The sequence below is a fragment of the Carcharodon carcharias genome, chromosome 8, assembly GCF_017639515.1.
Source record: "Carcharodon carcharias isolate sCarCar2 chromosome 8, sCarCar2.pri, whole genome shotgun sequence".
In the NCBI taxonomy this organism is placed as follows: Eukaryota; Metazoa; Chordata; class Chondrichthyes; order Lamniformes; family Lamnidae; genus Carcharodon; species Carcharodon carcharias.
In genome coordinates this window covers 161,698,767-161,722,946 of record NC_054474.1, presented here as the reverse complement: position 1 = coordinate 161,722,946, position 24,180 = coordinate 161,698,767, and the positions used below count along the sequence as shown (strand labels likewise).

At 39.6% G+C, this 24,180-nt stretch overlaps 1 protein-coding gene across 3 annotated transcripts in view; it reads right to left on the bottom strand.

The window, feature by feature from the left end:
- LOC121280940 (ras-related protein Rab-14) overlaps positions 1 to 23,893 on the bottom strand; it is a 36,235-nt gene extending 12,342 nt beyond the window's left edge. Inside the window, exons 1-5 of one of the 3 annotated variants that reach the window (XM_041193394.1) lie at positions 23,745 to 23,862; positions 20,577 to 20,643; positions 6,430 to 6,488; positions 3,749 to 3,802; positions 269 to 446 (exon numbers count right to left, since the gene is read on the bottom strand). In XM_041193394.1, the coding sequence (XP_041049328.1) occupies positions 269 to 446; positions 3,749 to 3,802; positions 6,430 to 6,481 (284 nt within the window). In that variant the 5' untranslated portion in view covers positions 6,482 to 6,488; positions 20,577 to 20,643; positions 23,745 to 23,862. Of the gene's footprint in view, positions 1 to 268; positions 447 to 3,748; positions 3,803 to 6,429; positions 6,489 to 20,576; positions 20,644 to 23,744 lie in introns of all 3 variants that reach the window. The other 2 variants (XM_041193393.1, XM_041193395.1) reach the window with 2 other exon arrangements.
- Positions 23,894 to 24,180: the final 287 nt, after the last annotated feature.

Genomic DNA, 24,180 nt, shown 5'->3' with positions numbered 1-24,180 from the left:
GCTCAAACTGGAAACCCACTGAAAATTTTGACACGCTCCTCAGGAAGTCATGTCTTAACCAACATCATCAGCAATCAACAGGAAAACTGGATTAGCATATCAAAACTATACATCACAATTGAAAATAAAATCTGTTCAAGGTGAAGCTAGTTACAATTCTTTCAGAAAACTACGTACAGCATTAAAATCACTTAATTTCATCTGTGGCAAATACCATTTGGAACCCAATATTTCAATAGTAAAATCAAGAATGGTTTTGTATAATTACCTGGTGATGTCATAGACCATGAGAGCACCAGCAGCACCTCTGTAATAACTTCGTGTAACAGCCCTAAACCGCTCTTGGCCAGCGGTGTCCCAGATCTGAAGCTTGATCTTCTGACCACTAACTTCAATTATTCTGGTTCCAAACTCTACCCCAATCGTGTGGGGACAATCAGCCATAACTAGGTTGGAAAAAAACTTTTATTAATTTAAAATGGCGAAGCATCTCTATCACCAGAGTTTTTTTTAAAAAAATATATACTAACCGCCTAATTCTGAAACACTTCTTTAAAATCACAACTCATTTTCAATCTGAAAGTTTACAAAGTTGACTTCAGTCATCTCTGCACACTGCCCTCAACTGAAAGGGTGACACCGAATCTCTGACATTCTAGTTTTGGTGTGTATATGCTGATGCATAACACATTTTACATTTTAAACACAGTAGATTTCCTAACCCTTCCTCTGGTGTCTGCATCAAACTACAGTTAGGAAATTTGTCAGGCTTTAGGTGCCTCAAAAGGTACGATAATCTTTCCTCCAAAATTTGAATTGAAAATAAAAATACAAGGCATCCAAAAACAGTAAGGTTTAGGATTAAACCTTGAAATTCTTCAATTTCTCCTCTTCAGTTTGAGATCTCGTAGCACATGCCAGGGTAGTACCTGGCTTTTCGGGGCAAGAGGAGAGAGAAAGAAAGAGAGAGAGGTGGGGAATAGCAAGGAATGAATGCTGCCTCACCTTTATGCCAAGTTAGCAGCCAGTAACAGAGGAACATTAGAAAAGATAGCAGCCCAAGTCAGTGGATCATTAAAACCATTAAAAAAAATCTAAATTAGTGAAGTGCATTCGATGTATCCAATTCTAAAGGCAATTGGTTAAGATTCTACATGAATTCTTTTTTTTTTTAAATGTACCTATTCAACATATTATGCAATGCTCATCTTCCCCCCACTCATGTAATAAAGCATAACACCGAAATTGAACATGTTAAATGAGACACACCCAGCAGGTTTCTAGAGTAAAGTGAGTTGTCGGTGGTTTGGAAAATAAGTGCATACAATATATAAATAAAGTCTTGTTTTCAAAGTTCCTTTATAATACATGAACAAATTCAAGATTCCTTCTGCTTCTCCAACTACTTCTGCAATATGACCCATTCCTAAGCCTCATCTCCAGCAACTCTGGAGGCAACAGCAAATTACAGCAGCAATACTAGCTAACACACCCTTTGACACCTCCATTCACTTTGTGTATGAAGTCTACTTGCACTCACCGACAGCTCAGCAAAGAAAATTGTTACCATTTGCAAAGAAAAGTTATGAAACCAATTAAATTTTAAATATTTGAGTCAGATATTTGGAAGAACAATTGCTTATTACGACATGATCTCTGGTGAACAAACAAGCTAAAGCACTAAATCAAGGTTCAGTCGAATGGTGCATGCTGTCTCAGGAGGTGTTCGGTGGAATCGACTTTCATCTCCACTTTGGGAAGGATGGGGGTAGGACAGAGAGAGAAATGAAGTTGATCAGCAGCCAACTCATTGTGGCATTGGCAGAGGTTTGAGTAGCATAAGTTTCTGGTCTTGTGCAGGAGGGCGGGGTGGAAATATGTTACAACCAAAAAAAACTGATTTAGTATCTGTTTTCCTTATTTTATTGGCATGGTTCATGCTTTACAATAGTTTCTTTCCCCACTTGGAGATCGGTCTTGTTCTGCATACCAATATAACATTGGGCGAAGCAACCATTACTTAATGTCAGCTGTAATGCAGCTCCTCTGTCAAAGTACATTATCAAAGAGCACACTTTGCTTTCCAAATCAGGCCTGCACCTCACAGTAAATTACAGCATTCTTTCAGATCAGCATTAAACATCATGCCATCAATAATGAGTCTCCCACAATAATTTAACTCAACCTGATGGTGCTCAGATGTTTGTTAAGAAAAACTCTCATTTCAGAGTGGGAAGAAAAATTACATGCAAAAGCTCATGCAAAAGACATGCTGAGATATTTGAGTCAGATATTTGAAAGAACAATTGCTTATCACGACATGATCTCTGGTGAACAAACAAGTTAAAGCACTAAATCAAGGTTCAGTCGAATGGTGCATGCACATGACAACTGGTCAAACAACATGAACTCAATTTTCCCATTTGATATCCTTTATTTTTCAGGATGTACTAAGGCTAAAGAATCAAAACAAACTGGTTGAAATTATTCTGTAACAATCAAGTACAGTGGATAAACAGATAGTTTATATTCTATGTAATCCTCTATAGAACTCTTCAAAGGGCACCTAGAAACAAAAATAACTTTAAAAAAAAACTTATAAGTAAATAATAATGACCAGCTGATTAACATTTTTTGAGACATGTTAGACAGAACAATACAGTCATCGTTGGATTTTGCATGATAATTTATAAGATTACATTTTGGAAGTTTCAAATTAACTCAAAGTGGATGGCAGGCAGGCGGACAAATCTAAAACTTGTTATCCCATCACACGGTCTCACTAATAAATGAATAAACTACCTCCAACCTGTTTAGAGCCATTAGCCAAGGTGGGAATTTGGAGACAACATCTTTCATGTCCCCTTATAAACAGATAATGTCTGACTAACATCTCATCCAAAAGAGAACACCATATTGTACCAAAAATGTCAACCAAGTTTATGTGCTTATGTCTTGGAGAAGGGGTTGAACTCAACCTCGTGACAGTTTGCCAACACTGAGCCAAGTAAAATTCTGGTGAAATCAGGTTTCAAAAGGAGAGACACTTCTTGGGATTTATGATTTTTTCATGTAAAAAAAATCTTTTCATCCTCGAGACTTAGATTTTCAATTCAATGATGGGTAATGGATGTCTGGAATTACAGAACAGGAGCTGAGAGTTAGCAGATCAACTTGTGGTCTGGTTCAAATCCTGTTTTGAGTGATGGATTGAAAAATAGATCATTGGTCATTACTAAATCAGAGCTGCTGACTTGATTCAGTGTTGCAACAAGAGTTCAACAGCTGGAATTTGGCACATATCAATATTTGTGTGATTAAACAGCAGCATTCACAATGAAAAGCAACTTTATTACAACATTTATTGTGCATGCACACTAGCTTTGCATGCTCTGTATTGCAGTAGGTGTGTGTGTATAATGGTGCACTCTGGTGAGAGACTTTTCTTCAATTATAAAATGAGAGAATTATTTAATTTCCACCTAACTGCATGCAGACACAAATAGTGACAGCAGCACATATTGGGAAATCTCAGCTTTGGATTATTTTTGAGTGTGCTGTGATACCATTACTACCCCTTGTTTTAAACAGGATACAAAAATATGAACCAGATTTCAATACATAAAGTTGGAGGTTAAGGCGCTGGATTAAGCTAGAGTTAATATTTGGAAGTAACTCAACAGCCATAGTTCAGTATAGAACATTCAGTCTCGTGTTTTGACAATTGATTTTCAGGGCATTTACTTACATTTCTTTTCTGTAAATTGATGAAGCAAGCATGACTTCCCAACACCCATGTCTCCTGTTGTGAAAAGAAATGTTAAGATCAATTGTAAAAAGGATTAAAGTCAACATTAAAATACAATGACATTCATATAGCTGCCTTGTCATACCCTTTTTACTCTAAACCTAGTCAGTCATCCTTTCTGGGAATTCCAGTTTTCTGCTTCTATTCCAAAGTCATCTGCTAGTAAATCCCTTAGAAAGAATGTAGGACAGGGATTTAGCCAGAAGCCCTACAAAATTTCAGCTTGGATTTCAAGTAACAAAAAGTGTTATTGGTGCATTTAATGTTTAAATTAGTAAAGGTCATTCCAAACACAATAGTGTCTGATCTGAATATAAATCGCGTTGGAATGAAAGCAAAGTTCAGCTAAATCACTGGACTTTCCTGTAGGTTTTGGAATTACAGTCTCATTTGGTTAAGCAGAAGGTGAATTTCTGACTCATGACTGCCATGCATTATTTGCATAAAACTTGGCTGAGTTGCAGCATTTAAAGACAAACCCCCTCCCAACAAAGTATAGGACCACCACCAAATTCCACCTTCTGTCCCCCCACACCCCACCCCCCCAACATACATACACTCCTTTTTACACAGAATGTACTAGTGGGGAATACTTTTTTGCTCATTTAGTGCAATATCTACCAAAGAAACTACATAACCCATTTCATCTCCATTACCCTGCAAATTCCCTTTTCTCGTTCTTATTCAAATGCCTTTTAAAAGCCATGATTGAATCTGCCTCCACCATACATTCAGGAACTGCATTCCAGGTCCAAATCACTTGCGCAGTACAAGTTCTTTCTTCAAGTCACTGTTAGCTTAAGCCATGTCTGAGAATTCAATACTGAAGTCATTCTAGATTATATAGAGCAATGATAGGCTCAAAATATTATGGTACAGCTCATGGATCCAAATTATTTGCCAATCTTGTGAAAAACAGAAGTCAATATTCCAAATTGCAGTTTTTGGACAATAAAACCCACCTTTGTTCTAGACTAGTTAGAAACGCTTTGCAGTTTAGAAGTTCACTCTGGGAAACTTCTATTCCAGCTTCAAAACGGAATTACTCGCTCAGGGTTATTATCTTGAAGCATGCACCACATTGCTGAACTCCAGAATTTTCTATCCTCACCTCAGATAAATTTACAAAATACAACATAAATTCAATCTAGTATTCCCTGTTCTGATTTATTAGACATTATATTGCTGCAATATATCTTAGGGTCATTATTTTTGGTTAATAAAGGCTATACAAAGTGCAAGACAACACTAAACCATACTATTAAATAATGTAAATGTTACTTGGGAGTATACCCTTTCTGTACTGAAGCCTGGATCAAGACATTCTGCTCGTCTTCTTTAGTTGCATAGTGCTGTGTGAACATGCACTGCAAAACGCAATTATGTATGAAGCATAAAATTTTGGAAGCACATGATTAATGCACCATATTTTAGACACTTATTTCAAATAAACTATTTAAAATAAACAGCAGCATACATTGGAATTACTGGCAAGAATTATGTGCTATCCTACGTTATTGAGCTACAAAAACAGAAACCAAAATATCAACACTTGCATTCGCCTGGATTTCAATCAGAAACTTCAAAAGCTTACTGGTTTAAAAAGGAAGTTTTTCCAAAATTAAATAACACTTCAGCCTCCAACATCATGGCTGTTTCTTAAATGGTTGCTAGCTATATTTTTAAAAATATTTTATGATATGATGAAATCTAAAATCCATTTCCTGAAGAATACCAAATCATGCCATGTAAAACTGGTGATGATTGCATTTCAACTTTTGGTTTCAAAATAACCTGACCAGAAATTTTCAGTGAGTGAACAAACAAGCCAATTTTTAAATGTAAATTCAGCTTTTCACCCCACTATTAATTCTAATAATTAAAATATGGTTTCTGTTTGCTATGGTGAAATTTGTTACATGGGCTCTGAGATTTGTTAAAAAACAGAAACTCCCAGCCATTACGTCTGTTAAACACCTAAGTGTTTCATGTACTTTATGTAGGCAATTTGCATGGCCCCACAAACAGCAAGGGAAACAAAAAGTTGATTTGTTTTTGATAGTATCAGTTGAATGAAAGGTTGAGCAGGACATAGGGAGGATTTCCTGCTTCTCTTCGAATAGCACAAGGGAATCTTTTATGACAGATGTGGTCCAATTTTAATGGTTCATCTCAACATTGGCAGTGCAGTAAACTCTTGGTGCTGTACTGGTCCAGCCTAAACAAATGCTGGAAGCCACAAACTTGAAAATAAGAGGAAAGATTCATGCCACTTCTAGAATCATTTATGACATCTAGATTAATGTTTAATTTAAGACTTCTGCTTTCATTTGGTTTTCCTTTTAAGATCCATTCAATTTATAGCTTAATTTTTAACCACATTAAAAGTGTTGCATGAACAGAAACAAACAGCAAGTGGCAACACTTGCATGGGAGTATGCGTGGGCGGACAATAATGAGATAAAAATTTCCACGACTTAAGTTTTATATTGGAATAATCCTCACTTTAACTCATTTTGCGCTCTATGCGTCCTTTTTATTTGCTCTAATGGGGGCACTTACTTTATGAACCTTATAAAGTGCTAGGAATTAAGCCTAAAATTCAAAACAAATGCACTCACCAATAATAATATATTTGAAGATGTAGGAATAGTTGTATGGTGCAGTGGCCATCTTGGCTCTACAAAAAAAAAGGAAAAAAAATGAATCAATAGATGCATCCAAAATCCAGTGTGCCATGGTTCCATTATGTACCCAGATAAACAGCCTTGCAGAGCTGTTGTTGGTCAGTGTACATTGAATTTATGAAATTTCTTATGTACAATGTAATAGAGACCAACAATAGTTTATCCCTACACTGACAGAGAAGTTGATTTTTTTAAAAAAAACCTTGTACCACTCCCACCACTCAGTCCTTTCCTCAGCAGAGGAATGCACAAGAAACCTGATCCTTAATGTGCATTAATTGTACATCACACTTCCTTGGGGAGGGAGCTCAAGGGGTTGAATTTTGATCTGGAAATTCAAATCCCAGGAAGGCAGATAGGGAATTTAAATTTAGCCAATTAAATCTGGAATAAAAAGAGTAAAATGTGACCATGAAACTAATGATTGTCATAATAACACATGTGCTTCCCTAATGTCCTTTAAGAAATCTGCCATTCTTATCCTAGTCTCTGACTCCCTAAACCCACAGCAACATAGTTGATTCTCAACCGCCCTTTGGAATGGCCCAACAAGTTGCTCAATTGTATCAAAATCTCTACAGAATAAAAAAAGGTAAAAGCAAATGAACCATCCAGCATTAACCTAGGCAAACACACCTGCAAAGTCTTCCTAACATCTGCAGACTCTTGTCAAAATTGGGAGAGCCATCCCATAACCAACCCCACAGTTAAGAAACAATCCAAAAGTCATACTCGCAGAATCACAATTTACGGCCAATGTTCCATCCTCCATAATCACCCTGGATATGTCATGTCCCAAAGGCAAGAAACCCAAAAGGTGACAGCACAGTGATAGTTCAGAGGATGTGACACAAAGTCAATAGTTGCTCAGAACCCAATGAAGTGACTCAATTTTTGTTTATTCATTCACAGGATGTGGGCACTGCTGGCTAGGCCAGCATTTACTGCCCATCTCTAATTGCCCTTGAGAAGGTGGTGGTGAGCTGCCTTCTTGAACTGCTGCAGTCCATCTGTTGTAAGTACACCCACAGTGCTGTTAGGGAGGGAGTTCCAGGATTTTGACCCTGTGAGTCAGGATGGCATGTGGCTTGGAGAAGAACTTCCATGCAGTGGTGCTCCCATACACCTGCAGCCCTTGTCCTTCTAGATGGTAGCAATCGTGTGTTTGGAAGGTGTTGTCTAAGGAGCCTTGGTAGGTTCCTGCAGTGCATCTTATAGTTGTTACACACTGCTGCCACTGTGCATCAGTGGTCGAGGGAGCGAGTGTTCGTGGCAGGGGTGCCAATCAAGCAGGTTGCTTTGTCCTGGTCAATGGTATCAGGTCTTGCTGCATTTGGACATGGACTGCTTCAGTCAGACAGACAGACACGCAAATGCACACTTTCCAGTGACTCCAGTTTTGGTAGGGTTCCTTGATGCAAAGGGCAGTCGACTCTAACACCACCTCTGGAGTTTAGCTCTTTTTCCCAATTTTGAACCAAGACTCTAATAAGGTCAGGAGCCAAATGGCCCTGGAAGAACCCAAGTTGATCATCAGTGAGCAGGTTATGCCACTTGAAAAGTACTGTTGATGACCCCTTCCATCACTTTACTGATGATTGAGTCGACTAATGGGGCAGTAATTGGCTGGGTTGGGATTTGACCTGCTTTTTGTGTGCAGGACTTAGCTGGGCAATTTTCCACATTGCCAGGTAGATGCAAGTGTTGGAGCTGCACTGAAACAGCTTGGCTAGCAGCATTGCAAGTTCTGGTATGAGGTTAAACACAGGCAAGGAAACCTAATTACCACCCACCACTCTCCATCAGCTGATTAAATCAGTGCTCCATGCTGAACACCATGTGGGAGAAGCAATGAGATAGCAAAGATATAGAGCATACCATGGGTGGGAACTTTCATTATCTATCACTAAGAGTCATTCAGTAGTACAAGCGCTGGCTGAGTCCTGAAGCCACTTAACTGGCTTTTTAACTGCCTGCCACAGACCCAACGAGGGAAAAATCTACTTAACCTCACCCTCACCAATCTATCAGACAGATCTGCCCACAATGATATTGACAAAAGTGGCCCTTGCAAGGATGAAGGCCCATCTTCAGGGGATACCGTCCATCAGCTTGAGACACTACACACCACACTAAATGATATGGATGCAGAACATACCTAGCAATTCAAAACAGGACATTTACTAGAGCAACCTGTAACTTTATGGTCCAGAAGATTCCTCACTATCTTTACCATCAAGTCAAGGGACCAACCCTGGTTCAATTAGTGTAGAAGAGTGTGGCAAAGAATAGCACCAGGCATACTAAAAATGAGACATTAATCTGGGGAAGCTACTACACCAGGCTACATGCAGAGGCAGCAGGATGAACAACAGACAAAGCTAAGCGATACCACCATCAACAGATCTGATTAAAGCTCTGCAGTCTGCCACATCCAGTCATGAATGGCAGATAATTAACAGGAGGCTGTGGCAGCTCCATAAACAACTCCACCTCCAATGAAGGCAGATCCCAGCACAAGTGCAAAAGAAAAGCCTGAGGTATTTGCAATCACCTTCAGCCTGAGATGCAGAGTGGGTGATCCAACTCTGCATCCTCTCAAGGGCGCCAAAGATTAGCCTCAAGCCAATTTGATTCAATCCATGGGATAAAAAGGCTGAGCACACTGGATACAGAAAAGGTTATGGGACCCGACAATATCCTCGCAGTACTGAAGGTGTGCTCTAGAACTAGCCACACCCCTAACCAAATTGTTCCAGTACAGCTCACTGGCATCTACCCAAAGAGAAAGGTTTCCCCAGGTATATATTGTCCAATGTTGCCTCTAAACTGTATAGCAACCCAGAGGCTCCTACAGAGGCCAAGCATAAATTGGCCCCTTGGGGTGAGCATACAAAAAAAACGTGCTTAAATTAATAGGCTAGACTCAACAAGAGTTGGTCCCATCGACAAAAAACAAATCACTTATCAATAAGCCACACACCTTCCATCACTTTGCTGGGTGAGTCATCTCCTGACCTCATTACTGCCCTGGTCCAAACATGAGCAATAATGTTGAACTCCAGGTAAGGGAAAAGTGATTGGCCTTCACAGCAAGGCAGCATTTGACCAAGTGCAGCATTGAGGAGTTCTAGCAAAACTGAAGGCAGTGGGAATCAGGGGAGAAACTTTGCATTAGTTCAAGTCATACCCAGCCAAAAGGTAAGATACTTTTGGCTGTTAGAGGCCAATCACTACAATCGCTGGACGACCATGAGGGAGAAGTCCTAGAGGGTTGTGTCCTCAGCCCAATCATCTCCAGCTACTTCAATGGTCTTTGCCCCAGGCCAAGGTCAGAAATGGGGATGTTTACAGGCGGTTCAGTTCCATTCACAACTCCTCAATAAAACAGTTCATGCCCACATTTATTTTTATTCTTTGTGGGATGAGGGCATCGCTGGCTAAGCCAGCATTTATTGTCCTCAAGAAAGTGGTGGTGAGCCACAGTTCTGTTAGGGAATGCCAGAATTTTGACCCAGCAACAGTGAAGGACCAGCAATATATTTCTAAGTCAGGATGGTGTGGCTTGGAGGGGAACTTGCAGGTGGTGGTGTTCCCATGCACCTGCTGTCCTTGTCCTTCTAGGTGGTTGGAGTTGCAGGTTTGGACGGTGCTTTCAAAGGAGCCTTGGTGAGTTCCTGCAGTGCATCTTGTAGATGGTACACACAGCTGCCACTGTGCATGTGGTAGAAGGAGTGAATGTTGAAGATGGTGGATAGGGTGCCAGTCAGGTGGGCTGCTTTGTCCTGGATGGTGTTGAGATTTCTGAGTGTTGTTGGAACTACGCTCATCAAGGAAAGAGGAGACTATTCTATCACACTCCTGATTTCTGCCTTGGTCAATGAAGAAGACTTTGGGAGTCAGGAAGGAAAATACTCACCACAGGATTCCTAGCCTCTGACTTGCTCTTGTAGCCACAGTATTTAAATGGCTAGCCCAGTTCAGTTTCTGGTAACCCCCAGGATGCTGACAGCGGGGGATTCAGAGATGGTAATGCTGTTGAACGTCAAGGGAAGATGGTTGGAAATGGTCATCACCTGCCACGAATGTAACTTGCCACTTATCAGCCCAAGCCTGAATGTTGTCCAGGTATTGCTGCATATGGACACAGACTGCTTCAATTTCTGAGGAATTACAAATGGTGCGCAGTGAACATCATCTCTTCTGACCTTATGATGGAGGGAAGGTCTTTGATGAAGTAGCTGAAGATGGTTGGGCAGAGGACACTGCCCTGAAGAACTCCTGCAGTGATGTCCTGGGACAGAGATGACTGACCTCCAACAACCACAACCATCTTCTTTTGTGCAACGTATGACTCCAACCAGCAGAAAATTTGCTTTCTTGTATCTTCTATTAGCTTTACCATCAAATTGTGTACTATTTTAAACCTTAGGGATAGAATAGAACTTACCAGATACTCACCAAACAGCTAGCTCCTTTCCCTGTCGTAGAGCAAGAACCAATTTCTATGGTTTGAGAAAGATAGAAAGGGGAAAAACGAACAACTCCCCTCTCACCAAGCTCCACGTCTTCACTCAATTAGTCTGCTGCACTCCGTTTGCCAAGGCTGTACTAAAGAACCCTGAATTTATAGTAAACTGAACTGGGGCTACAGTAACCAGATTCAACAAAGTTAGCTCATTAACTACTCGACTCCTACAGCTGAGAAAGAGTTCACCCTGTCTAAACTGCAAGGGCGAACTTAGCCTGCTTACACAGTCCTTTCCAGTTACTGCTACGCACAAGATTAGGTTTTAAGAGGAAAATTTAACAAAATTAACACTTAAAACTCCCCTCTCACCAAAGTCCAAGTCTTCGCTCAGTTATTCAGCTGCACTCCATTTGCCCTTGATTAGATAAAACAATTCTTGCAACTTGCTTGGTACATTTAAGTCAATTGAACTAAAATCTTAACTTAATATTTGAATGCTCTCAATTCTATGCATAAACCACAAAACATTTGAGACAAACCAAAAACTCATTCTGCATAATGCAATTTTTAATAAAATAAAATATTACCTTTTTAAAAAAATGTTCACTACCCTAGTGTGGTCACTAGTATTTCAGCAAGTGTAAGGATGACCAAATGAAGATTTACATTCATGTCTAAAAGACAACCTAGCTGTTTAAATATAAAATATTGTTTGCACTAAGCAAGACATTGAATAAATAATCCACTGAATTCATTCATTCTAAATAGGGAGCTAGCTTCCAACATTTTGTTTGTTTGACTAAAGGTAACAGAATCTTCAAATTAGAGCTGGGCCATTTTAGAGGTGAAATCAGGAAGCATTTCTCACAAAGGGTGGTAGGTAGAATTCTGGAACTCTCCAATCAGAAGACCGAAAATTTCAAAACTCAAGACTGATACATCTTTAGTAGATGAGGGTACCAAGGAACAGGGAACAAAATCAGATAAATCAAGTTGAAACACATGTCAGCCATGGAGCTAAATGGTCAAACATTTATTTCCAGGTTCCTGCAGCAGATTGACAGAGCCACATTTTCCACAATCCCTACTGACCAACAGTACTTTTCCCATCCATCCCAGGTGCTCTCTGCCACTCCCGCCTTTCTCTCTTCATCAGGTTACATCAGGCTATCAAGTTCCTGCTCCTGGCTACCAATTAGTTCTGACCACCATCTCAGCAATAATTCACTATGGATAAGTGATGATAGGAACCGCTTCAATTGGTAGCACAATCATTAAGAACAACTGAAGTACAAGTAAGCATAATGGCAACATTAGTAGGAAGAATGAAGACAGTACTGTATTGAAATATAGTGATGTAAACACTTCAGCATTTCCAATAAGTCACCATATACTGCATTTCAAGGTAGTTGTGTGGCAAGTTCTTGGACATATTTCTCACACAGCTCTGGGCTTGTCTGTTAGAAAGACCTTTATATAGGAAAAATTGATATTCTAATTTAAACATTGTTGAACACTTTTTCTACTATATTGTTACCTCAACAGTTCTGCACAAAATATTCCAGCAAATATAAGCAGACATTAGAATCACTGATTAATTTACTATTCATAAAAAGGAAAAATACAGTTGGCATTTTTATATGCATCCACAAAACTGGGTTCACTGCAGTCTGACTGTGCCAACTGATTCACTGCATGCAGTTCACCCCACCGTACACAATGAATCACATGGCACAGCCAGAATGGTATCTGGAAACAAGCATCAAAACTAACTACTGCAATGAGAAGCAAACTGCACTGCAGGCATTACTACACAAATGTTGTCATCGGTGTTTTTTGGGGGGGGAGGCATATACCAATAAGCAATCCACAGTCCCAGTTATTAACCAGTCTATACTAAATTTTCAAAACACAAATTGTAGAAACTTTCACAGCACTTGGTGTGCACTATTTAACTATCTAATGTTTGGTATGAATCATTTGATACAGCCTCAAATACAATACACGCACCTTCATTTTCACCTATCCTTCCTGGACTAACAGTTTCTCAGCCTTGTGTCAATAACCCCATTACAAATAGCCACAAAAAGATAACCATCACCTAAACAAATTCAATTCAAACATATTTTAACATACAGTTCTGCATGTCACATTATAAACTCCCTCTCTGTTTACATGCTCTTAAAAGAATGACTAAAACCTTGTCTCACATTCAACTCAGCAACAGTCATATTTTAAATCACCAACAACGACCTCCTACCAACAGGGCATTTGGGAAGTCACATTAATTGTGCATTAATAACACTGTGAGAGATAACAGAGGAGACCAGGAGATGTGAGAACACAGCGAGGATAAAAGGAGTGGGGCAAGACAGTGATTGATGGTAGGGGACAGGGGTGGGTGAAAAATTGATTGGAGACTTGAGCAAAGTGACACAGACAAGATGACAGCTTAGAATAGGCTAGATGCATAGTCTAACACTGATTTTATATTTATGTTGAGATGAATAGTCCAAACAGGAAAATGTTTGCTTTAGAAACAATGTTTAAATATTAAATGTGATGGAAGAGTCAAATTACCTAAAATCTACATGACTTTTAATTATACACAAATTTCTAATTACTTTAATTGATGAGTACCAAGTTCCATTTAACTAGGATAAGCTAAAGGATGCCCAGGTTTTGCAGATACTTTGCATTTTTCCCACACTAGTAAAAATATTCATTTCAGTCACAATTCCTAGAAAATATCAAATATTCAACTTCTGTTAATTGCTTTGCTTTATCATCTTCAGATAATTCCTTCTAAGCAAAAATACACAAGTCATCTTAAATACCCCTTCAAGGAGACATGTATTCCACTTCAAACAATTGGTGAAAAATTGGAGTTCGTTTCAGGTCAAGCTTAGAAATGGAAGAGAGAATGTTAAAAGCAAAAAACTGCAGATGCTGGAAATCCAAAACAAAAATAAAAATACATGGAAAAACTCAGCAGGTCTGGCAGCATCTGCGGAGAGGAACACAGATAACATTTCGAGTCCGTATGACTCGTCAACAGAACTAAGTAAAAAGGAGAAACTAAGTAAAAAGAGAGTACGTTGTTGAGTTCAGCACTGGAATCTCAGAACTTGAGAACTCCAACGTTCATTTCAGCCAGCAATTCATCCCTCTGCAAAGCAATTTTTTTTTGTTAGGTTATGATTGGTGTCACAGTGGTTAGAACTACAGATTAAAGTAATTTGGTTTGGAAATAGCTGGCTAAATTAGCATTTTCAAGGAGCTTTGATCATAAACCCAACAGGAAAATCAAAGTGTAGCCTTCAGTACATTCCTACAGCATTTTATTGGAATTCAGTTCATATCAAATCTACTTAAGTCCTTGTTCACTCCTTGGTTAGTATAATGAAGTTACAAATTTCCATTTGTATGGGTCTAGGCAAGATATCTTCATTACATGTTGTAATCTAGGAGCAGTGGCTCTTAATAACCCTGGGGGATCATTTGCAAAGTTGTTGGTTGGCTGCATTACCTCTTCAGCCACTGTCTTATTTGCAACAGCAGAGCCATTTCCCAGTTAAAAGATGAACATTTACCCATTAAATATTGCAGCCAACTCTGTAACTTGAATTTTCAAATTGACCTATTAAACCACTAGGCCTCCTATTTTTCTATGCATCTTTGCATTCAAGGGACAGGATGTTTTCTATTGGAAATAGGGAATGGAACTCTTCCCATTTCAGATACCCAGTGTTCACAGGTCAAGTATGCAACAATCAGATAAAGAGTTCAGCTCCCTGTGCTGCTCTAGTGAGGTCCCTTGGCTCAATTTGGGTTCAGTCATTTAAAGCACAGAGCAAACAATTCAGCCCATCACATCTTTGTTGGCTCTCTTCTTTGTTGGCTCTCTGTCGACCAATCCACAATCCCATTCCCTCGCTCTATCTCCGTGGCACAAAGTCTACTTCCTTCAGGTGCTTCCACCACACTCATGCACAGCAGGTCATTACCACTCACTGTGTATAAAAAAAAATTCTTCCTCACAACACCCTTGCAACTCTTGCTCAAAACCTGAAATGCATCCTCTATGTCTTGTACCATCTACACATGGAAACAGTTTATCCTCATCTCCTAGCAATCTCCTTTGCTCCAAGGAGAAAAACCTCTCCTGCTCCAACCTAACTTGGAACTAAAATTCCTCAATCCTGAAATTATTCTAACAAACCTACGTATCTCAAGGGCCTTCACATCTTTCCCAAAGTGTGGTGGCCAGAACTGGGCACAGTACTCTAGGAACTACTGTTCAGTGCAACTTCCCTTTTTTTTGCACTCAATACCTCTATTTATGAAACCCAAGGTCCAATTTGCTTTGCTAACTATTCTCTCAATATGCCCTGCCACTTTCCAAGATCTATGCACATGGGCCCAGAGACTATCTTTTCCTGCATGCTCTTTACAACTGCACCAGTAAATCTATATTGCCTCTCTCAATCCCTTCTGCCAGAATGCATCACCTCAGACTTCCCTGTATTAAATTCCATCGGCCACTTGTCTGTCCATTCTGCCAGTCTATGTCCTGTTGGAGCCGACTGGTAACCTCAATTTGCCATTGCTCCATGTTTGGTATCAATGGCAAACTGTGGCATGCAAAGTAAGATTTCAAAATAAAAGATATTTATATAACAAAAAAAAAACAATGACCGGTGCACTGATCCTTAAGGAATACCACTGTCTACCACTCCAATTTGAAAAACTACCATTTCCATTATTCTGTTTTCTGCCCTCAAGCTAACTTTCAACCAAACTGACAGTGATATCCCTACTCCATAAGTCATAATTTTGTTAATCAGCCTTTTTGTTACACTTGGCCAAATGCTCTTTCAAAATCCATATAGGCAACATCCATTGCATTCCTTTCAACAACCTTGTGTTACTTCAAAAAATTAAATTAGTTAAGCGTGATTTGCCTTCTAAAATTTGTGCTGGCTCTCCTTAATTAACTCAAACTACAAGTGCCTGCTGATTTTGTTTCTAAATCTTTACTCACCACTGATGTCCATGATCAGTGACCTCCAGGTTCAAGTCACCAAAGCAAACACACCTGGAATACAAGAATACAAGACAGAGACAGGCAATAAATGCTGGCCTAGCCAGCAGTGCCCACATCCCGTAAATAAATAAAAAAGTATCTTTACCCAAGGAATTTCAAGAAGTGAATCAGCGGAGAGCCCAAGTATCAACTGAAGAAATTTAAATGCATTAGTTATGTTTTTCAGTCAGGATAATTGCTTACACATGTACAGATTTTCCACACTAGCAGTGCACATTTAATCAAACCGACAAAATAGGAGAAATTGCATTTGACCTCGTCATGCTCCATTTGTTACAATTTAACCTGGTGGTGCCAAATTTGGTGGTAATTCCTAGACCTACAAAGCAGCAGAACTCTACTGGTGTCAGGCTAAGCTTAAGTCTGCTATTAAATGAGCAGAACTACATATTTACTATCAACACAGTTTTTTAAAAAAAATATATTTTTAAACAGGCATGCTAAATGTAAATAAACAATTCTATTCCTCAAATTCAGGAAGCTCTTCCTGGCATAAAATTTAATTCCCAGAGTTATTGAGTTACAAGTTTAACAGGAGCAGTTAACAGAAAAAAGAGGAATTTTCTTTCTCCATTTCTCTTCACTTCATGACTTTAAAGTCATCTTACCAGCACAACAGCCCTCCAGTACTGTATTCAAGGGGCTACACCACAATGGCAAAGACAGAAGATTATTTACCCACATGCTAAGCATAATTTTGTTCAGTTCAGACATCTGTCCCCCAGTAATGGTTACAGGGCAAGCCAGAAACAGGAACCACGACTTTCCTCCTCCAGAACCCAGGAAAATCTTAATTATGCAACTGAAAAATATAGATAAACCCTCTGAAGGTGCTGGCATGAAACAGCACCTTATGGGGATGCTGCTGTTCTCAAGCTCAGGTTAGCTAGCACTCAGGATTCCAAGTGAATCAGCAGAGAGCCAAAGTATCAACTGAAGTATCCCAACTGAATGCATGCATTAGTACGGATGAGCAAATTCACATTTAAATTTGACTAATTCACTAGTTTACTTGCAAGAAAGCTCCTCTAAAAAATTAAATTTAATGTCCCAAAAAAAGAATGAATGCAGAATCCTCCACTTCTCAATTTAAATTTCTAAAAATAAATTAGCATGCATAAATCCGTTCTTTAATCCTAATCACATCCCTCAGACAAAAAAGTCTCATATGCTATACCTAAAAGCATGGGGTCTGTTACTCTTAAATTTCAACATCTTGATAATCCAGTCATTCAACACTCAGTCAAAAAATATGCCTACCTCCTGATGCAACACAATCATCACACTCTTCTTCCATCAGCCATGGCTCAGTTGGTAGCACTCTTGCCTCTTGAGTCAGAAGATTGTAGGCTCAAGTCCCACTCCAGGACTGGAGCACAAAAATCAAGGTTGACACTGCAGTGCAGTAGAGAGCTGCATTGTCAGGGGCGCCACCTTTCAGATGGAGATGTTAAACTGAAGCCCAGTCTGCCCCCTCAGAGGGGCATAAAAGACCCCATGGAATGATTTTGAAGAGCAGCGAAGTTATCCCTGGTGTCCTGGCCAATATTTAACCCTCAATCAAGATCTCAGAAGGCAGATTATCTGGTCATAGTCACATTGCTGTTTGTGGGGACTTGGTATGTAAATTAGCTGCCACACTTCCTACATTACAACAGTGACTACACTTCAAAGAAAAGTACTTCACTGGCTGTAAAGCACTTTGGGGTATCCTGAAGTCAGGCAATACCCCACCCCACGCCCCCCTCAAAAAAAAAACTCACTGAAGATGACTTGGACATCAACCCAGGATACAGACCATGGTTTACAACCCAATAATTCCAAGGTATTCAGTTGCAAGTTAAGTTCCGCACCAGAAAAATCTTGAATTTGAGTAATAGCGATTTTAAACTTTAACATGCCTATTCAAAGTTTTCTTTAAGCTATGTTGCTGATAAACAGTGAAAAATCTACTCCTTTGTAGGTCTAGGAGTTATGTTTACCAGGTAGAGTGTAAACAATGGAGGATGACATGTTTATTCGTTGAATTGGAGTTTACAGAAGATGTGGTTTGGAATATTGGCCAGTTCGGGCACCCAGGTGGCATAGGCATGGATAAGCACTTAAGACGGGCTGGCCAAGTTTCAGAGACGACTACAGAGGCAGAAGCTAATAGGATACAGGGACTACAAATACACAGAGTCATGTTCTATCCAATAACATGGTTGGAAAAGAGGGTGGAATCAGTGCTAAGGGTACAGTGTCAAAAGCAATGGCTTTGGCCGCCAGAATATCTAAGTTCATTCAAGCCTGGACATTAGTGAGTACTCTGACAACAGAGCCACTTAAGTATTCAACATAAAGAGTGAGTGACATCAGCGTACACATGAAACCTAACCATGTCTTCAGATGTGTAGAGAGGAAGTAGAGAGGCACACCGATAGAACCAGTGGGGGTTTCAGGTGAGGAAGAGAAGTTGATTGGGCGGGGGTGGAGAAAGAGAAGCCATGCTGATGGCTCTCTGGTTAGTCAGTCCTGGAAGATGGAACCAGGTAACAGCAGTCCCACTGAGCTGGACAGACAGGCACTGGATGAGGATGGTGTGCAAGGCAGGGTCAAAGCTAGAGAGAGGCAGAAATCGGTCTAATAATACCAATTTTTGAAATTTCCAGTGAATTAAAATACATTGTTTGAAGTACTTTTATGGCTTGCTAATGCTTAAAAAAGCCTTGTACTCCTGAAGCAGTTAATGCTAGTTAACCCAGTAATTTACATCAGTAATATCTATTTGCCTTATGCACAACCATTCATAGCTCATACATTTGTTGATTAGTCAAGGAGCAATTAGATATTATAAAAGGTATAAACAATTATCTTCTTCAAAAATCTTAGGGCAACTGTAAAAAAGATAGGGAGCCAGATTTTATGCAATAACACAAGAATGGACAGAATTGAAATGGTCATATATGAGCCACAACATCACTGGAGACATTTGCAATAGCGGGTAGAATATTATCCCTCCTTTAAGTACTTCATCAAAACAAAACATCTTGCTCCAAAGTGCAATTATCTCTCCTACGTATATCTGATAGAATTAAAGGATACATCACTTTACACAAGATGAGGGAAAACTCATGGCAAAAATAACAGCTAATGGAAAAACATGTTTGACTGCATGTTTAAAAATTGCATGTTAAATGAGGATTTTGATGGAAAACAAAGCTGTAACCAGCAGGCTAACAAATTCAAATTGTAATATCACTTAAAATACTGCTCCCCTGAGCCAATTTCAAACTGAATCACAATAACAAATTAGAGTACGTAATTTGTATCTGAAGATTGATTCTCAATGATGCTCTACATTTTATATGAAGCTTTGAAATATCAGAACAAAATTGCATCCCTTTGTTACCATCCATTTAAAATTACAACCTTATATTCTAATTAATGGATTTAAGTCATCTTCAAAGATTACAAAAACAGCAATGGTTGATCCTAAACCCACCATCCAATTTTACAAGATCAGTTGTGGTATATCCCATTGGAATGAACAGAGTCACAAAATAGAACACTACATACTTGATGGCTAGAAGTTCTTTTTTAAATCTGTACTCACTGATCCAGTATGGCTCTGTAATTCAACTAACAAAACACGTTTTATAATGCTCAAATCACTTTGTTGTTGCTACTAACACCAATCCTTTAGTAACTACTTCCTTGCTGCTGATCACCTGCATTTCGAAGGCCATACATAGCAGCGGCACTGAATACAAAACCTAGCGCTCTGCTACAGGCCATTCATATTTTCTTCAAATTTTTAAACCTATGAACAAATTTTTAAAAATTGCATTAAAACTGTACAGATTCAATCAACACACAAGACAAACCTTCAACCAACTCATTATGTGCAATGCTTGGAAACTCTTGGGCTTCAACAATTCAGCCATGTTCAGCTCAGCAGAAACATTCATCCCTTTTTCCTCCAATTCTTAATCATGCAAGTCAACATATAAAAGGGATGAGTTACAAACTCATACTAATGCACGATTATTCCAATTTGCTTTTCCAGAAGTGCACAATAGATAAGCCTTCAAATTTTAAGAGTCAGATCCAATAAAACTGAGGTGCATGTGAGCACACTCAATTCTGGCATGCTTCATGCCAATGCTTTTCCATTTTGCATTTGTAACACTTTATTCTCTATTTGCACTGACAACCCCAATGAGATCTTAAACAAAATCTCTCAGCACTACAAAAGAGCTCGACACTGCAGAAAGCTCTTCTGGGAGTAATGATTGCCTCTATGTGAAAGCCTTTGGAATGTCCCAAGGTCCCCAACATAAAATGAAAGTTCTTTAACTTTTACCAAAGACATAAGTATTTCATCTGACATCAACTATTGCAAGAGCAAATTATCTTAAACAGACCTCAATCTGACATTAATTTTATGGTTTTCACAGACACTTTCCACAGACACAAAGCAATGATCATCATACTAAAAATAAAACACTAAGCATTAACTACCTGCTAGTTATCTCAGTACCAATGCAGTCATGGAAATGTTTGTGGTGCAGGCATTATTACTTGCCACCTAGAGGAGAATACAGACAAGAGGAAACAGGAATGAAGTCTGAAATAGTGATCACTAACCAATGAATCTGAATCACTTCGAAAAATTATATTTTACATTGTGTGGCAGAGCAGTTTGTGTAGATGATATACACTGTTTGTAGTGATCACAATTACTGCAACATTAACTTCATGCAACACACCAGAACAGAGACATAGTTGTGAAAAAATGACTAAGCTATGGGCTTGTAGTTGATGGACTCCAGAAGAAATTCCCAGCTAGAACTTTGGTACACCAATGCAAGAATTTACGCATTACAAATTCAATGCCAGAAAGAAAAAAAAGGGAATTACCAATCTTCACTTCACCTTCCAAGCTCCACCCAATTTCAAGTCCAACTGTCAGCAATAAAGTGGGATTAGCCACATTCCACACCCACTGACACATCTATGCCAAACTTTTGTAAAATTAGAATAAAGGCCAAGTGCCAATACTAAATTTGCATTTGGTAACAGATTGATTGGTTGGACAATGCTATTAGGACAGCAGAACACTATAAAGCAAACAATACATATTTACTAAAGATAGACCAGTGTCTCATAAGATATTAACACTTCTACTTTTAAAATGAAGCAATTAAATAAAGGCCATTCAACAACTTTGGCAGCTTTTTCTCACAAGGAAAAATACTCCAAGATGGAGACTAAATATTTGAGACAGTTCTGCATCTATTACAATGCTCACAAATACTCAAAACATACTTAAAGGTTGCTTAGTTTAAGGCACTCGACTCCCACTTTGCTGTGAAACAATTTAAGTAGAAAAACTATCAGGAGTCAGCTGCACACTATTCATTGCATTGAGCAATACAAAATAGGCCCCAGACCATCGTTTTATGGGAAATTTAATTTGGGAAGACCAAGATGTCTACAAGTGACTTCTACTTTCTAGCATTAAATCCCAAGTCAGGAAATAATGCCTTGTTAAAAAAAAATTCCACTGACTGTCAAGATAATCTATGGTTATGCTATGGAACATACTGAGGTACACTCATGAAAATGCACATAATAAAGATAAACGTGGTAGAATATCTTCCAGTGTTAGCGCAGTGGCTTACATACCATCACACCAGACAGTTCAAGTCCTAACCATGCAGAAGTCTTCTCTCTCTTTTGGCTGTGAGGATCCAATGAGAAATCAGCTTGAACAATCTCAACCTGGCTCATAATGCATATAAACCTGCAGCACATAACTGTCCCCAATTTGATACTGATCAGAAATCTCAGAGGTGCCACAAGGTTGTTGGTCTGGGAATGGAAAACCATGTCACACTGGTGCAGTAGCAAGTTTCTGACATCTGGGCTAAAGTTTCTGACGGGCAGAGATGAGGGAACTTTAGATCTGGTCGTTCTGCACTTGCAAGTGCTTGGCTAGATTGGAGAAGCTGGGGCTGCTCCCCTAAAAGAGAAAGTTGAGGGGAAATTTGACATGTTCAAAATCATGGCAGGGTCTGGACAAAGTCAAAGTCAATAGAGAGAAATTGGTCCTATTAGCAGAAGGGTTAAGAACCACAGGAAACCGGTTTAAAGGGAATGGCAAAAGAACCAAAGTCAACACCAAAAAATAACTTTTTCCCTTCTTAAAACCAGTGGGTGGTCAGGATCTGAAATACACTGCCTGTGAGTGTGGTGGAGGCAGCTCCAATTGTGGCTTTCAAAAGGGGATTGGTTCTTTATCTGACAAGAAAACATTTGCAAGGCTATGGGGGAAAAAAGGTGGGGCAAGTGAAACAGGGCGAGTTGCTCTTGCCACAAACCAGAAATGACAGCAGGCCAAATAGTCTCCTTCACTGTTGTAATGATTCTATGATTCTATATTGACTTCTAGATCACCATTTTTCTAAAAAAAAACAACCTTTTGACCTATTTATTCATCTCTTCCCAAAAGCAAGTTCACTTTTCCAACTAGTATTGCCCATGTTAAAAAGTTACTCTTGCCTTCTATTCTAAACTTGTCACATTTTATTGTTACGTGCAAAGCTATCAAAGTTATCTAATGCTAGTCACTCTCAATTTCCCTTTTAAAAAGTCATACATGATCTAACAAAGCCAATTTCATTAATGCATTAATTTAAAGCCCATCAGAATGCAAGTTATCGGAAATATAAAATCGTACATTCAACCTACAATTTAACTCAACAAGCATAAAAAAAATGATTCAGTACTGCAGACAAGAAAAAATGGCATTACTATGCACATGTGTGAAGAGTCATTTATGTTCATAAGTGAATCAATTATCAAGATGAATATCAGAATTATCCTAGTTACAAACATTGCAAACGAACGTGATGAGGATTTGCTGTACGAAGTCAGCCAAACCCTCACTACAAAAATGCTAAACAACCAAACATTTTAGTGTCAATAGGCTGTGGACGCATTATTCTGCGGGCACTGTGCAAACACTGACAAGTTGAGATTATTGTTTTAGGCGGACACCAAAGCTTATTATTCATGCAATGCACCCCGCTCTTCGCAAGAATTCTACTCCCCACCCCAACTGGCATCAGTCCGCCACAAATATCAGCTGGATGATGCGGTCAGACGCTTGCCAAATAACCCACCCGAATTGTTCTACTATTTAATGGGGGGGGGGGGGGTTAAAATAAGTCAGGCCTCTCGTCCTTTCCCTTTCACCGGCGGCCGTTAAATATGTACATTTAAAAAAATAATAAAAATAATCAGGAAGCAAACCACAGCAACCGGCTGCGAGTATGTTTGGAATAAGAATTTATAGACCGGCCCAGACTCGGGGGGGGGGGGGGGATCAGGCCAAGCGGGAGCTCCGGGCAGGAAAGGGGAGCGGCTTCTCCTTTCACCCCCACCCCCAACATCACCCCCACCCTCACTGCGGTGTGACTGAACAACACCAGGGACCCAGCCATGGCCGGGCCTTCCGGGAATCAGGCAACCAGGAACCGCTTCCAAACACACACACACACACACACACAAACACAAAAGGCCGCCCAGGAGCCGCCGAGCCCCAGCTCCACATCCACATCCTCCGCCTCCTCCTCCTGCACCCCGACTAATCCCCGCACCCGCCCACCCACCTTTCCATCTTACCGTCTTCTGCACACACAAGGAAACAAAAAACGTCCGCAAGTAATTCTTTATATAATCTTCTCTTCGCTTCTTTTGTTTTTACTTTACCCCCCCCCACCTCCGCCGCCGCCGCACAAAAAAAAATCACTTCTTAAAACTCTCCCTTCCTGCAACTTCCAAGATGGCGCCTCCTTCCGACGGGGTTTCCTGCGACTCGTCACAGGGGCGGGTCAAGGGTCAGCGCCTTTAGGCTCCGTCATGAATGTTCTTCCGCGAGAAGGAGGAGGAGGTTCTTATGAAGGGCAACTGGGGAGGTGTCATCTTCACTGAAGCTCATTGCAATGTCCATATTTCATGTTTGCTGCTGTGTAGCCCACTTAGAACTTTTGCAGTGCTGCATTTTAAGTATAAATCATGTGATTTTTCTCTTTTTATTTTTAAAATAAAGTTATGGTGT